Source organism: Solenopsis invicta, chromosome 2, assembly GCF_016802725.1.
Source record: "Solenopsis invicta isolate M01_SB chromosome 2, UNIL_Sinv_3.0, whole genome shotgun sequence".
Classification (NCBI taxonomy): domain Eukaryota; kingdom Metazoa; phylum Arthropoda; class Insecta; order Hymenoptera; family Formicidae; genus Solenopsis; species Solenopsis invicta.
Window position 1 is genome coordinate 3,493,808 of NC_052665.1, and position 13,565 is coordinate 3,507,372.

The following is a 13,565-nucleotide window of genomic DNA, read 5'->3' on the forward strand; positions in this document are numbered from 1 at the left end:
ATACTGCCACTTGATAACACTTAATGAGAGGTCTCAATGCATTTAATTTTTAAGAAAAGCTGACTTCTTTGATAGATAAATTACACGTGTGTCTTTTGCTTTTGCAGTTTCATAAGAATAATAATAGTGATAAACACAAAATCTGTATTGTTAATAAAAAATTAAGAATATCTTCTTTTTAATTATCTATTGTATTATAATGTAAATTTTATCTATTAAAATAAGGGGATAATAAAGTAAAGGGTGTACAAGATCTTGGGTGTCTTGCTTCAGGTCCAAGTGCTTCAAGAATAGATCTTTAAGATTGATCAAGAGTTCGATATCTGTGACGAGGAAAATCGCTATAATTAAACGCTAAGTGCGTTCTTCATGGACGTTTAAAAAGACAGGAGCAATCAAGGGTGAATTTACATTGAAGGGTAATGTGCGTCCATTTACTCGTATATATGTGACAGAATCCTTTCGCCGGTTAATAATTTTCTCGATATCGGGCGTTAATCGCCAATCGTGTATGCAGACACGTTAAATATTCAACGCGATGTACTTTTGTCAATTTTACTTCTCAGTGCTAAAGAGGAACTATTCTTGGACTGTCCGCTGCACAAATAACGGTGATCGATGAATTTCTCTCTTTTATTTTTCATTTTGACGTTTCGAACGATTTTCTCGGATCTCTCTGTCAGATTGCAGTTGCCTGTAGTTTATTGAACAAGCAATACAGTGTACGACAGTCGAACCTTCAACAATCGTGCCTCTTTGGCACTGGAGCATAATGGTCGAGGACAAGTCACTACTTATATAAGTACAGTCAATATATATATATATATATATTATATACATACACGAATAACACAAAGTTGGAAGCTCAACGTAAAAGGCACGAAACACAACGTAGGAATCAAAAGGTAACTGAACCATGCAACACGAGAATGTGTTCAACAATAACGGAGGACGAAGTGCGAGCTCGAACGATCGTGGAATGTGTTCCAACTGTCAAGATAGACATTCTTGGATCGTGTATTACATGAACCGTATGTCTCTTTGATTTTCCGTAGTATCCTGTCGTTTTCAAGTAGAGTGAAAGAACGTAGGTATCATCGGTATTAGTGAAAGTAATGACAGTAATTCTTCGGCGATATCCAAGTTCTTTCATCATCCTGGAAACGATTGGTACCCTGAATGCGAAGTGCAGAAATACATGATCCAAGGAGACCTGCTGAGATTCAATCAAATCGTGAGAGGTCAGACTTCTCAAGCGCAGTCGAACGCACACACGCACGACTCGTCGTGATCGGGATGCAGGATGTATTTATGTACAGATACGTGAAAGATACCAAATGCACGAAAATATTATCAAACAGCAGCAGGTTCTTTCATTACTGCTACGGATCTTATTACGGATCCTCGTTCATTTAGTCGAGCTTTATCGACGTCTGGTTTTCTTACCTTGTGTTGAAGTGATTCCAGAACATACTGACCGGGCAGCACGGATAAAACAGAGCCGAGTTAAAATGATGCGATTAAAGGTGAAAACAGGAAGAGGAGGACGTAGGACCGGGGATGCGGATTGGGTGAGAAAGAGAAAGAGGGAGAGAGAGAAAGAAAAAAAAGTATCAAAGGATTTTCAGAGGCAAGGATAAAAATATAGAAGAGTCTGAGGAAAACTTTCCGCTTTTACGAAGAATTTCGATACGTCGCGTCTCCGGATTACTAGAATTTGCCGGTCCCTTCCAATGGACCTGACGCGTCGGGGAGAAAAAACTGTCCGGTTATTGTATCCCCTACCCACCCCCTTAGCCAGCATGATGAGCGAAAAGCTCGAGGCTTAAACATGGACTCACACATTCACGCAAGCTCCACTCGGACGGACATGAGAAAGAGAGAAAGAGAAAGTATCGAAAGAACGGGGGTTGGATTGATATACCGATAGATAGATGATAGTAAGGGATTGTGATGAAGATCGGGGTATAGACAAAGAAAGAGAATGAAAGAGAGAAAGAGAAAGAGAAATAGATTAATGGAGACGAGGGCCAAAGAGGAAGGGGCCGAAGGTTTTAGTGCAGGGCACACGCTCGCGCACACGTACGTACAAAACATATGTAGAAAACTGTTGGGATGTGATTTCACACGGGTCACAACAACGCAGATATAATATATTGAAATCTATGTATATGCATCCTCGTGTCTGTACTGTCGGTAATACATGTGTACTGAGAGAGAGATGTACAGGGGTATGCGTGTATCTTGTAATATGCGCGCGGAGGCAGCTAAAGATTACCGGGTCCCAGCAAGAGAGAAAGAGAGAGAAAGCTGGGACCCCATTCTCTGTGTGTGCGCGCTTCTTCCCGCTTAGTTAAAAATAGAGATCGATCGGCTTTGCCCGACTAATCTTTCAACCGATTCGGTTCCCGGCTCGAGTCAAAGGGACCGTATATTCGTATTATTAATAACCTTTAGTCGTCCCGTCGAGCATGCAACTTTCTCGACCTTCGCGATCCACGCTTTTACACGGGCCCTCCCCCCTCCCTCCCCATGCACTTCCTTTGCCATACGGATCCTTTGCCTAATTTGAAATAGATGTGACCTTAATAACGATGCCGAGGCACCAATAGTTTCCAAGCAGCAAGCTATTGGAAATCATGGAAATCTCTTTTAGAAGCTTTAAGAAACAAATTAAGCAACGAAATCTTATTTCTTCGCGCGCAAGAATGCTTTTAGTGAATTTTACGTCAATCAGAATTTTTATTTGAGATTTAATCATCATGAAAAAAATTCTTGAAAAATACCGTTCAACAATATTTATGTTGAGAAACAATTTATTTCGTATTATTTAAGAAATCCATATGTAAAAGAAAGCGTCAGCGTATAACATCAGTGATTAATGAGTTTCTATTTAATGCTGCCATTCTCTCGTTATCGCGCATGTATTAAGATTCCTATTTTATTTTTTTTATATTCAGAGACACGCAGACTGTAGACGCAACATCGACATCGGGACGGACAATTTTCGCTAACGATTTTAACGCGTTGACGACGAGGACCATGACGACGACATTGGTCGCAAGGACAAGAGGGGAAAGTCTCGTTCAACGATCGACGGCAAACTTACCTCTCGTTGAAGGTCTCCTGACGAGCGTAGTTCTGCAGACTGCCCTCGTCGATTAGGAACTTCATTCTCTCAAAGAAGGATGCGGTGATGGCAGGCGGTTGTTTCCGTAGTAATATATCGATTGGTTTAGGAGCTGAAACGCACAGCTGGCTGGTACGGCATATGTGATTGGAGCAACACTCCGGATCGGCGCAATCAATGAGACCATCTAAAAGACATATCATCTTCTTGAAGTCGCAAAGAAAACAATATACTTGTTGTTGAGCTTCGAGCAGGCGTTGCTTCATTTTGAACAAAAATAATCTAATAATTAATACTTTGAACAAATACAATTGTATCTCAAATTTCAATTTGCATATCCTTTAGTTTACTTTGTCTATTGTTTAACTTTGAAATTAAACCGATTATATCCACGAGATATTGTGCATAATATGCAAATAATAAAGTTTTCTTTTTCATATTAAATTAACATATTAAATAATATTTCCATATTAAATTAACAAAAAAGATAAAATATTGTTTAAACGCCGTGCTGTACCTTTATCGTTGTCTCGCCCGTCGTTGCAAGTCTGTTCTAGCAGCACGCTGCAATCCTTGCCATCCCAGCCGTTATAACACTGACATTCCCACTGTGCATCGCTCGACACCCTGCACTGTCCATGACCGGAACAGGAATTTGGACAGCCCTCCATCGTACAGTGTTTTCCGTTCCATCCGGTGACGCATAGACACGTGCCATTCTTGCATTGTCCGTGCTCGTTGCAACGGGGATCGCATTGCTTCAGATTGCACAGCTCGCCGGACCAACCTGGCAAGCAGTCGCAGGCGTTGTCCACGCAGTGCCCGTGAGGGCCGCAATCAAGATCGCATAGTTCTGAAACACGAGCGAAGCGAGAGACTTGAAAACGGTTGCTCGGAACGCTTACGAATACGGAAATGTAGTTAGTCTCTAAAAGCGGACACTCCAGAAGCAAAGCGATGATCGTCCGACAAGTAAAATGAAGTTATGAGAAGAGAGGGGATCTAGAAAAGTGGACAGTTAATGGCGCGAGAGAGTCTCGTAAAATTTACTTCGTAAGTTCCACCACCGTCCAGAAACCTGGAAACATAGGAATCGTCAGTTCGTCGAAAGTACGAACGTACGATCGATACTTTTGTTCCGATTTCATATCGCGATTATTTCGCTGATTTTAAATGTCGACATAGACATCCTTGTCAATAACGTAAATATCGGACATACCTGTAATCTTTAAAATGCATTTATAAGCACATGACAAATGTCAAATGCCAAAATAAATCGTTCAAAATATCTTCAAAGATATTTATCATAAAAGGAAAAAAATTAATAAAATTTTTAGAATACTGTAGAACAAAGCTAGCATTAATTCTAAAAAAAAATTTTTTTTATTTTTAATTACTATAAAACTAATTTTCTGTTTTTTATCATTTTTGAAAAAAAAAATGATATATTCACGAGCGAGTTATTTTTTGCTCGATAATTTCTTGAAATATAGTTGTGATTGTTCATCCATCCACTCACCTTTCGAGCAATCATCACCGGACCACATGGGTTCGCAGAGGCAAGTCTGGGTCTCCAGATCGAAGTTTCCATGGCCGCTACAGTCCGGCAAACACTGCAGTGCCTCTTTATCCATTTGACTGCAATCGGCTCCTTTCCAACCCTTTTTACAGATGCACGTACCCTCGGCGCAGAAACCGTGGCCCGAGCAAGTCGGATGCGGACAGTCGACCTCTTCACAATACTTTCCCTTGTAGCCCCGTACACAGTTGCACTTGCCGTTGGTACAATGACCGTGGCCGTTGCAGTCGGGCACTTCGCACTCGTCGTGTCGCAAGGAGCACTCCTTGCCCTTCCAGCCGGGATTGCATTGGCACTCACCGTTTATGTACTCGCCTGAATCGGAACGACGAAATTATTTGTCGATGAAACGCGAAGGAAGAAGTATTTACGCGTGCGAGACTTGTAAAATTGATTTCAGATGGGAACGATTAAAGCTCGACGCGATTATCATTGTAACTAACCGACATTAAAAATATTAATATTTTAATTGCTCCAGAAATTGCGAAAATAAATTGCTGTGCACTCTTAAAAATTAAGTTACTATATTTTATTTACATCAAATAAATATTCATTTCGCAAGTACACTAGGAGGAAAACTGGTGTACCAAGCCCCAGGAAATTAACATGTATCGCGAGTATTTGCAAAAGTGCAATACTGAAACGAGTGAAACGTAATCGGCTTTGATTTCTATTTAAAAGAAATCAATAAACGAAGCCGCGCGGACTTGGTTTTTTTAATCGGTTAAAAAACCTACCAATCGTTATTTCTTTCTATTTCAATAGGATTTTAATCAAACCCGTAACCAATAACCGATTTTTGAAGTTTATTAAAATTCCAATACGGATTTCAATTTAATGTTATTTTAACCAAACGGTTGAATCCTATTATCGCAGATTTCTCAATATTTCTATAGCGATAATTTCATGTAACAATATATATGCATACGTATGTATAATATAACATATACAAAGGTGGTAAATGGGAATTATTGTAAAACCGACATTTGCACAATTAAAACAAATAAGAGCCGATTATCAATTAACTTTTGACCGAAATATTTTTTTATTACAAGCTCACCTCTTTGACTGCAGAGAACGGGGCAAACGCTCTCGCTGCAGTCTTCGCCACCGAAACCAGGATTGCACTGACAATGACCTAGAAGACACTCGCCCTTGCCGCTACAACCGTTCGGACAATTATGCGTCATATCCTCGGCGATCACGGCGATGAATGAAACTTCGTGAGGATCTCCGTCGTCGTTATAAAGCGAAAGGAACCAATGTCCCGGTTCCATGTACTGGGTCACCTCTTTCTTCATCGAAGGCTGTGAAAACAATTGAAAATTGAAATTAAATTAAACCGTTACTGCTTGAATCAATCGCATATTTGTCGTCGCTACATATAGGGGAGAATAAAAAAAAGAAAAAAAATGATCTCCACTCGAGATTATTGACATGTTACGCAAGAAAGAGAAATAAAAATGGGTTAGCGGCACATACAATAACACTAACATGGGACGCCCTGGTGGTCCGAGCCTTGAAACCGCTGAGAACTTCCAGTAGATCGTACTGCGTGTGCGTGGGCAGCGCGTTCCTTCTCGCGTACACGCCGATGCTCGCGCCACGCGGGATGCTATAGTCGAAGCGAACGTAGGCGGCCTCCGATTGATAAAACTGCATGTTCCAGTAGCCGTACGGCGATATTTCCTTGCTGAGCTTCTGCCCTAAACCGACCTGAGCGAAGGTCGTTCCGTCAGGCGGGAAGGAACTCGCAGGAAAGGTTCGCCCACCTATGGACACGAGTCGCGGTTAGTAACGATGCGCGACTTAACAAGTTTCCGAGTTTCCGTTGGATAATGTAAATCGAGATCGTTATTAGTAATTTTAGTATAATTAATTGCGTTATGCATCTACCAAAAAATAACTGTCTATATTGCAACTTGTACCGAACAGCTGATTTTAACAGAAAAACACCAATATTGGCATTAAATTACACAGCATCGAGATTACATTATCCGACAGATTACACGTGAGAATTCACTCTTGGAAGTAAAATGTTCTCGGGTCTAGGCATGGATGCTTATGCACATCGATATCTTGTGAGCGTTATTCTTCTTCATTTTATTTTTAAATCAATGGCTTACTGTTTTATTTTAGTATCAGTTATTTCGCAATTAATGGGACTGTGGTAACTGAATTATTTTTCTATTGAAAAGAATACACACTCTTGCGCCAGTTACAAATGCCAACTAAATAATCAGAACACTCCGTGCAGGAATTGATTAAGAGTAATTCTTAGTAATGACTTAAAACTGTGTCACCGTTATGTTATAATATATGCAAATTACACTACCCACTACCACAAAACACATTACAATGACTACAACAGTACAAGCAAATCAACTCGCGTTTAACTACTGTTCACGAGTGAAACGACAAGCAAAGAAGTTGAGCATCGGCATCAGCAAAGACGGAATGGAAGTGGAAAGTATCGGAAGAGAATAAGAGAAGTGATTCTCAGGAAGAAAAGATCAAACAGAGAAAGAAAGAAAACGGGGCCTCACCTTCGAGAATCAATATAATAGGCTCTGGAGGTAGCGGAGTGCTACCGGAACAAGAGCACATATCAGTGCTTACTTCCGGTTCGTAAGTCGATGCGGAGGTCACGTTGATTGATCCGCCACTCTCCACGGTGTCGTCTGTCGACGAAGAATAATAGTCTTCAGTGGTGGAGGTTGCGTCAGGTTGCCTTATCGAATCTTTCGCGAATAATTCGAATTCTTCGTCCTTTTTATCCGTTTGTTTTTCCTCTGGCTCCTCGGGGAAATTCTCGGCTAATAGAGTGGAGTTAACGTTCTCAAGCTCCTGCTCGAGATCATCGTCGATTTCTGAAAAGTTGTCCCACTCGTCAGAGGATGAGCCCATACAAGGGCAGGAGCACTCGCACTCGCCGCCGGCCCAGATCGGCGCCGGTGGCGAGGCAGGTGGCTGCGGCGGTGGCGGTAATCGCGTATCGACCACGTCAATCGACTCATCGTCGTTAGCAGGGATTCTTTTCATGCTTGCTGCAGACGGCTCCGATAGTCGCTCAGCCGTGCGCACCTGCGCCTGATCGACGTTAATCTCGGATGAATGGCTAATCGCGCCGCTTTCCGTCGGCACCGATACCGACAGGACGTACAGCGGCCTCGAGGAAACGACGGATGAGTCCTCGGTGGCGATCGTTACATTTATGAGCACTCGATGCGATGACGAGAATGAAGAAGATGAAGGCGGCGGCTGCGAATGACTGTCGCGGTAAACGGGCACTTCTACGATTTGCACCCGTTGGGTCATCGGAAGGTCGGATCGAGAAGGGAACTTGGGTGATGTGTCGCCCGATGAATCATGCAACGTTTCATGCAAGGTGTTCTTTGAAGGAGAGTTATAATTGGTATTGATCGATGGGGGATTTTCAGATTCGTCAGCATCGGTAGACGCCTCGTGGAACTGTTCTTTGAACTTGTTAAGAAATTCCTTGTCGTTCTTTTCTTCTCTCACGATAACCCGTAAATTGTCTTTTTTCCGTTCGTTTCGGAAAGCGGCGTCCAACTTTACGTCGTTGTCAAAACTCATGGACTCGGATGACTCAATGGGACGTTCCGCTTTCGCGGTTTCGCTAGGTTGCTCCTTGTGCTGAAGATTGACGATCTCCACCTCGTCCTGCCCGTAACTGTAAATCGACTCAGGATAATCTCGTTGCAGTTCCTCGGACTGTTCGGAAATTTTAGCCAAATTGGACGCGGCCTCAGATTCGAAGGACGCATATTCTCTGGAGAGCTCCTGCGTTTCTTTCACGATGTCAAACGTCTGGGATTGTACCGATTCCGCGGTCACATTTATCGTCTCCCTCGTATTTATCGTAACCTTGACTACATCTTCCACAGGTTTGTCAACGTTGTCATCCATTTTCGGCGGAGTATTCACCATCGTTTCATTAGCTATACTAGACGAAATGCCAGGCAAAACTATACTAGCATCTACTTCTTCCTGCTCCATTTCTACGGGAACGAGCTCTTCTCTTGAATCAGAATTACTTACGTTCGATCGTTGATCCTTCGTTAATTCGTTCGAGCGTATCTCTGTTACAGTCGTCGGTTCTACGGTACTATAGTCTATATTATCGCTGTAATCGACGGGGAAAACGTTACTACCATTTTCCGTAGTTGCGCCGACTGCTTGGCTGTAGTCGGTGCTATCTGCGCCAAGTTTCGTGGACTTTGCGCCGGATGCAGACATCGTAGTCCCGATGCCGTTGCTGCTTTCGGCAATGTCCGAACTTTCGGACGTGCCGGCGTTATCGGTATCGCGGTCGAAATCCGCGGCGTCATCGCGGCTGAGTTTCGCTATCGAAGCTTTCGAGGCAACGTGCGCCTCTCGATGCAACGTCTCGGCGACGACGATGTTGTCCGGAGCCGGGGACTTGGAGGTGAACTTCGCGGAAGTGCTTTGCGGCGATCGCGAGGTCGCGCTGGACGTCTCGTTACGGGGCGATTGGCGAATGGAAACTGACGCGAGAGAATTGCCAGAGCCGACAGAGACAGAGGATGAAGAGGCGAGATGGTCGACAGCGACAGTGGTATGAGTCGAACGATCGTGCGAGTAGTTAGTAGCGGTAGAAGATACATTCACGACAAGCTGTACCGCCTGCGAGGGAGCCGTTGATCCCGGTGACTCCGACTCCGACGGCGGCGGCGGCGGCTGCGGCGCGTCCACGGCGTCCTCGGCAGCTTCGGTCGAGCGGCCGATGATACCTCTCACCGAACTTTGACCGTCCACATGCTCCGGATCATGCACAACCTTACCAGAAGACTCCTCCTCATGCAATGGGACTGACCGCTGCCCGGACCCCGAGGTTTCCGCCTCGGCGACAACGATCGAGGTCAAGGACAGCTCCTCGGGATCACGAGAGAGTGGTGGCGCGACAGTTTGGTGCAACGCATGCTCGTTAAATGTGTCTCTACGCTTGCGACTGTATACGACATCATCTAGCAACATGCTATCCAACATGAAAACATTACCTCCTCCTGTCTGCCGCGTCTTGCCGCTCGTTTGCGACGTCGACGTAGACGGCGTGGAGGTCTTGTTCGTTTCGCTCGACGGCGGCTTGGCGTTCTCACCCACCACGACCGAGCATGCCTTCGTCCCTTGGTACGACCAGTTCACTAAATTCGAAGCTTAATAAGGGATCAATTAAAATTGGACGTGGTGTTAGTTTATTAATCCTGCTATCATGTTCAAATTTGTTATACGATCGTGTCGTTTTAGAAACAATAAAAAAAATTATTAAATTTTATATTTTTAACAGTGTATTAGTAAGAAAATAAAATACATTTACGGTCAAATAGACCTGAACAAAACAGCAGGATTAAAGATTACACTACGTTATTTTTAACGTTATTTTGTATCACTTTAAAAATTTTACAGGCAACATAAAAATCTAAAAATTATCTAATGATAGATCAAAACCCGTTTATAATTTTTTTTTTTTTTAGAAATGTCTTTCAAACATTCATTAAGGATGTATAGAACATTTCTCAAAACATTAAGAAAACTATAAAAAAATTACAGATTGCATTGCATTTGAAAGAAGTAGAAAAAAAATTTGAACTTTTTTATTTAAGTACTTTAAATATTCAAGAAAATTTATGTAAAGTTTCATTGCGATGCAGAGATCAGTTCTGTAAAATAAACAAAATTTATTTATTTATTTACAAAATAACTAAACAATCACAATAAAACTTTGATTAAATCATACGTAAAATACTTATAAAAAAATGGACATTTTCTTATTGTAAAAAATAATTTAATTTTTAATAGAGTTTTTAACAAAGCAAGTAAAAACGTATCGTTAAATAATATAATCTTATTCACACAATTTTCATATGTACGTAGTTTATTCAAAATATTAATATTAAACATACTTCCAAATTTTATCTACTTTGCAGGGAGTATATGTCTAATACATCCTTACGAAGAACGCGTTTAACAAAGATATTAAATTTCTACTTAAAATTAGTAATGTAATGTAAAATATAATTTCTTAGAGCAAAGAAAAATTACTCGGAATGTAATAAGCGAATAATTACCTGCCATGTAGGCTAATGCCGCGGTCAAGCAGAGCGAGAGCATAATTGCTACTATAGCAATTAGTTTCCAGCTGCACCAATCGATTCCCTTGCGGAAATGACAGCGGATGCTTTGTCTCCTCATCGGGATCATCGACGGGGCGTGCCCGTAAGGTAAAGGTACTCTGAAAATCAATGAAGGTCGATTTGTAGCAGCCGCATGTGTATATATTCCTACCTACGCCGGTAGCAGACCCGCCTAACACGTGCATTATCTCTCTTCGCTCATTAGCGGTCAGAGATTAATCTTTATCCCGCCGTTTTATCCGAAAAGTTAGATAGCCGTCCGTACCACTAAATCCCTTCTCCCTCAAACCCCCTCCCTGTGCCGTTACACGCTGTTGCATAATTTCTCGATGCGCCGCCGTTGTAATTAGAGAAACACCGCCGAGGAATTCGGCACCTCGGTACAATTTTCAGGCACGTTCGACCGAACTCTCGGAGTTTCGTGTGTAGTGTGGAGTTTCATCTTTCTCTCTCTCTTTGCTCCCTTCCTTCTCTCGCTCTCCCTCGTGACGTTCGAGAAACTCGTAATGTATTCTCGCTCGTTACATACCCCCGTGGAAAAGCAGCAGCCCTCGAGTGTGTTTGTACTGAACGTTGCCGCCGCCGCCGCCGCCGTTGCCGCCGCCGCGCTTTCCAAGTAACTCACAAATGTCTAACCAAAATATTTAAACGCAACCGTCGGATTCTGAAGCGCGAGCGGGAAAGCGCGTTTGCTTTCGCTGCACCGCGTGATAATGAAAAAAACGAGAACCAAGCGGCGTCTACCAAGCGTCCTCTCTCCCGCTGTTGATTCTACGCGGATTGGACGCGCATTTTTTTTCTATCGCGCAAACCAAATAAAAGCGGACGATTTGGAGTTTCCCCGAGTGAAACTTCCGGTCTCTGAATTCTCCATTTTGCAGCCCGATGTCGAAATGTTTAACCGAATGTTTGACTTATTCGTTACAAAGTTCCAATATTGAAATATTCTACGTTTCTGGACGTTAAACTCTTCAGCTTTATCACATTTACATATTTAGGATATTCCGCGTTGTTTTGATTTTTAATAAAGATAAGTGAAATATTAATTTTGTGCTGATAGAACGGAATACGAAATCGCGTCGTTTCTCGTGTTTCACGCTTCCGTAAGATATCAAAGAATGTACAAATTAATTCACCGAAACAACCAACAAACAAAAAAGAAAGAAAGAAATTTGTATTGCGCGCTCGAACGCAAAGGCGTTCGAGAATTAGCACTGGCTATTATCAAATTAGTTTTCTCATTTCATATTACTTCAATATCGTTCTATTCAATCTCTTAAAAATGACTCGCTCAACTTTGGAGCCGCGCGTTAATGCCATTTAGCAAATTTGCATACCGTAAAAGCGGAGAAACTCGAATCTCCCGTTCGCTCCCAGGGTAGCGCGTTATCAAATCCCGTTCTCCTCTCTCGCTCCCGCGGCCAAAAGAAGTTCGTTTACCGGCTTCGTAAACACGACGTGAATCTCCGTAGTAGCAGCCGTTTTTTGCAAGCTTCGGTGGCGCGTTCCGCGCCGTAGATCTGCGGCGAATGGTTTCTCTCGCAAAGAATCGCCGCCGCAGAACCGACGATTTTCCACGGGCGGGGCGTCACGAGCGCAGAAGCGAGGTGGCAATGCTTCCTTACGGCAATCCACGGTCAAACATTGACTCATTGTGCCGCGCGAGTCGACTTGAATGGATGATTCATGAGGATCTTTCGAGTGGCACGAAGAAAGAAGCGGAGCAGTCAGAAGTCGACCGCGCGCGGCTCCGTGCCTGCGTTTCTCTACCTTCGATCGTGCGTTTTCGGTTTCCGGAACACGAGTTTTCTTGGCGCTCTCTCTCTCTCTCCTCTCTCTCCCTCTCTCGTACTATACTACGGCGGTCCAATTCATCCACCCGGGGACACCTCCGCCGCACGGAGCAGAGGTAGAAAGAAGTATTGTGCGGTAAACGGTCTTACCTGTCCATGTTGTTCTGCAGCTCCACCTTTATTGGACTGTTCCCCGTGGACTGATTCTTGTTGTTGTATTCATTCTTCGGTATCTCTGCAAAAGAGAAGAGAAACGGAGGATGAAGACAGTTTGTTACATTCGCGTCTGACAGATCGGCGAAATTTCTCGTGGGAAACAACGTAGGCGCCCCCCCCTCCCTCCCGCCATCAAGTTTTTCCACCGTCCAAAATGTAAATGCAATTCAGCGCGATGTAGTTTACATTTTACGTAATGCATACGAAATCGTATTATACAGGAAGCGTCATAATATACGTGGAAAATTGGCAGTAAGATAGCTTTTTCGACGAGCCCCCGTTGCGCTTTGCGGTGCAACGAGCATTATTACTCAATTTTTAAAGTTGCGCGTTTCGCAGATTAAGCCGCTCTCTATCAAGTTAACTGATTTACCGATGTAAATGATATCGTTAGAGCCGCTAATAGACAGCACGTATTACGTACTGACGTGGGATCTCTGTCGAGATTTGACGGGGTTAAAAATGCCCGACGTCGATCCGTCGTCGGGATAATCAACGCCCCTCGCTTACGTTTATACCCTCTCACGCCGGGCATTTCCGATTACGCGCGGAACGTATAATTAGGAGCGGCTCGAGCGCGGAGGCTGGCTGGCTGGCTGGCTGGCTGGCTGGCGGGCGAGCCAAGCTACCCGGCCGTTAAATAATTACGACAGTGTCGATTCTTCATTTTC

General features: G+C 43.3%; 1 protein-coding gene across 15 annotated transcripts in view; it reads right to left on the reverse strand.

Annotated features, from left to right (window-relative positions):
* LOC105198996 (teneurin-m) overlaps positions 1-13,565 on the reverse strand; it is a 535,513-nt gene that overhangs the window by 11,178 nt on the left and 510,770 nt on the right. For 8 of the 15 annotated variants that reach the window (XM_039445977.1, XM_039445978.1, XM_039445980.1 and 5 more), the window contains 10 exons: positions 12,829-12,913; positions 10,820-10,983; positions 9,752-9,907; positions 7,256-7,579; positions 6,192-6,481; positions 5,770-6,016; positions 4,650-5,024; positions 3,648-3,983; positions 3,110-3,317; positions 1,447-1,473 (listed from right to left, as the gene is read on the reverse strand). In XM_039445977.1, the coding sequence (XP_039301911.1) occupies positions 1,447-1,473; positions 3,110-3,317; positions 3,648-3,983; positions 4,650-5,024; positions 5,770-6,016; positions 6,192-6,481; positions 7,256-7,579; positions 9,752-9,907; positions 10,820-10,983; positions 12,829-12,913 (2,212 nt within the window). Of the gene's footprint in view, positions 1-1,446; positions 1,474-3,109; positions 3,318-3,647; positions 3,984-4,649; positions 5,025-5,769; positions 6,017-6,191; positions 6,482-7,255; positions 9,908-10,819; positions 10,984-12,828; positions 12,914-13,565 lie in introns of those variants that run through there. The other 7 variants (XM_039445986.1, XM_039445982.1, XM_026133056.2 and 4 more) reach the window with 7 other exon arrangements.